The sequence below is a fragment of the Cebus imitator genome, unplaced genomic scaffold (assembly GCF_001604975.1).
Source record: "Cebus imitator isolate Cc_AM_T3 unplaced genomic scaffold, Cebus_imitator-1.0 Scaffold74, whole genome shotgun sequence".
NCBI lineage: Eukaryota > Metazoa > Chordata > Mammalia > Primates > Cebidae > Cebus > Cebus imitator.
The window spans coordinates 1,356,610-1,359,409 of record NW_016107389.1 but is presented as its reverse complement, the minus strand read 5'-3'; the positions used below and the strand labels follow the sequence as shown (position 1 = coordinate 1,359,409).

The 2,800-nt window shown below is 45.5% G+C and overlaps 1 protein-coding gene across 1 annotated transcript; it reads left to right on the top strand.

The window, feature by feature from the left end:
• Positions 1-827: 827 nt before the first annotated feature.
• Positions 828-1,769, top strand: FTMT (ferritin mitochondrial). The gene has a single exon (XM_017531863.1). It carries the CDS (start codon positions 903-905, stop codon positions 1,629-1,631), a length of 729 nt encoding a protein of 242 aa, XP_017387352.1. The 5' UTR covers positions 828-902; the 3' UTR covers positions 1,632-1,769.
• The last annotated feature ends 1,031 nt before the right edge of the window (positions 1,770-2,800 follow it).

The window sequence follows — 2,800 nt, the reverse complement described above, 5'->3', positions numbered from 1 at the left end:
TTTCATTTTTTAAAAAATCTCTGAGCATTACCATCAACATTTTAACAGTGGTAATCTCCAGGCAGAAGACGATTTCGGAATGTTTTGAATTTTCTTCTGTGAGCTCATCCTTAACTTTTCAGTACCCTACAACATTCATATAAATATTATCTTAACACTAAATGTTATTTAAAGTTTAATTTTAAAGAACCATTTCTAAAAGGATATAATCTCTGCATTATCAGAAGATGGAAACGTAACTTATTTTGGGTTCAGAGGCAGTTTATTCCTCCTAGGGTTTCTATGGTATCCTATTTCCTTACAATGAAGATACATTTTACATTCAAAAATAAACTATGCATGTATTTTAGAAGAAACAGTCTTAAAAATTTGTCCACTATGCTGGCAATTGTTTCCATACTTAAAAGTTAAATAACCAGTTAGCTTATGTACATTTGCTTTGGATGTGGACCTTTACTTTCACAGGTAAGCTGATGACTTTTGGTTCACCCTTTTCACTGCGTTGCCCGCCCGGCCCTTGGTCCTTATGAAAAGGTCAGAGAAGAAGGGGGAGTACAGCTTGGTCCCTTCTTTGGGAAGTCCCAGTGCCTACTCTCCTGGCAGCCTTTTAAACGCAGGTGAAATAAGTGACAAACGCCAAAGAGCAGAAATCTCTCGTTGACGGTGGGGGCGAATGCTCATGGAATCATGACGGGGCATCCGCGCTGGTCTCCCTCTAGGCCGGGCCCCACGGGGGTCCCCGGCGCCCACCGCGTGGAATCTCGCGCCTCTGGAAGAGAAGGGTCCTGTGATGCAGTCGTCGTTGCCTAGGCCCGCGTTCTGGTTCAGACCCGAGGCCCCCAGCGCTTCACCGCGCTTTGAGAGGGCCGGGCCTCAGTTTCCCACTTCCAGAAGGCTGTGCCATGCTGACCTGTTTCAGACTCCTCTCCAGGCACGTCAGCCCTTCGCCGGCGTCTCTACGCTCCGTGCGCCGCTGCTTCGCGCTCCGGCTGCGTTGGACCCCGGGGCGGCCGTCGGACCCCTGGCCGATCGCCCCCTGCCGCCCACTGGCCGCAGCCGCCTCTTCCCGCTGCCCTACCGGGCCCACCGCCGGCCCCTCTCGGGTGCGCCAGAATTTCCATCCTGACTCGGAGGCTGCCATCAACCGCCAGATCAACCTCGAGCTCTATGCGTCCTACGTGTACTTGTCCATGGCCTATTACTTCTCCCGGGATGATGTAGCCTTGAACAACTTCGCCAGGTATTTCCTTCACCAGTCCCGGGAGGAGACTGAGCACGCAGAGAAGCTGATGAGGCTGCAGAACCAGCGAGGGGGGCGGATCTGCCTGCAGGACATTAAGAAGCCAGACCAGGACGACTGGGAAAGCGGTCTGCATGCCATGGAGTGTGCTCTGAGCTTGGAAAAGAATGTGAACCAGTCGTTGCTGGAATTGCACACACTGGCCTCAGACAAAGGTGACCCCCATTTGTGCGACTTCCTGGAAACCTATTACCTGAATGAGCAGGTGAAGTCTATCAAAGAACTAGCTGACCACGTGCACAACCTAGTGAAGCTGGGGGCCCCGGATGCTGGCCTGGCGGAGTACCTTTTTGATAAACATACCCTTGGAAATGAAAACAAGCAGAACTAAGCCAGGGACTGCCTTCCTCCCAGGTCAGTGGGTAGACCAGAATCAGATGTCTCCTGCTTTCTTGTCCTTAAAATCACCACCATCTTTATATTTTTTCTGTCATACTACTCCTCCAATAAAGTGATTTTTAGAAAAAAATGTTTCACCCACGTTTAATAAGGGCTTTTTGTAAGCAACAAAATACTTATTTTCCCAGCCTCAAAGCCCAAGTAACTATGGTATGAAAAGGACTCCAAAAAGCTACTGAAAGACCGTGCAAACTAACTTTCTCCAATTGCCAAGTATTATCAGAACATGATCCTACACTTAAATTCCATGATTTTTAATTCAACAAGTGCCTGCTATTTTCAATACCTTATGCAAAATGCTAAAGTGGGAAAATGGATAAAAATATACAAATAACCGTAAGTGAAGAATATTTAGTACTGTGAAAATCAAACATGCAAAATGCTATGAGAGCTTTGGCTTTTCCCTGTGTGTTCCAAGAAGCGGTACTGTCTGGAGATTGTTTTATAAAAGAATTCGTAGTCAAATTTGGGATAAACTACATAAGTTATCAGTGCTGGCCCTGGAAAATCACAGCATGTATTAACATTTTAAGGGCTCTGGGAAGTTTTGCGATTAAAAATAAGTATAAATGCTTGAATTATTTTTGTTCAGCTCAGTGTTTTCCAAACATATGCAATCTCAGTGTTTTGTTCTTTTAATGTTGGTAATATAACAAAGCAGATCTGATTCCATGTTCTATATCCCTCACCACAGAGTCTCTCTTTTAACCTACCAAGAAGAGTGAAAACACTGCATAAAACACCTTTCTATAGTCTTTAAAATGGAGAGAAAAGAACATGGGAGTTTAAAAAAAGTCAAGAAGGGATCCAGAATAAAGAAGGCATCTAGCCAGGTAGATGTTTTCTTTAGCCATAAAGTGAGGAGTGGGAGAGTCCAGCACTGGAGTAGGCTAGAACACGGAGGGGTGATTGGAAACATGGGCAAGGGCAGAGTAGAGAGGGGAGACGGGTTTGGGCTTAATTCAGCGGACAAAGGCAAGGCCTTCAAAGGCTCTTGACTAAAGAAAACTGTGCTCAAAGTTGAGCATTCAGAAGCTTAGTCTGGTTATACAGAATAAGAATCCGAAAACAATCTAAATATCTCTGTTAGTTTGGGTTTTC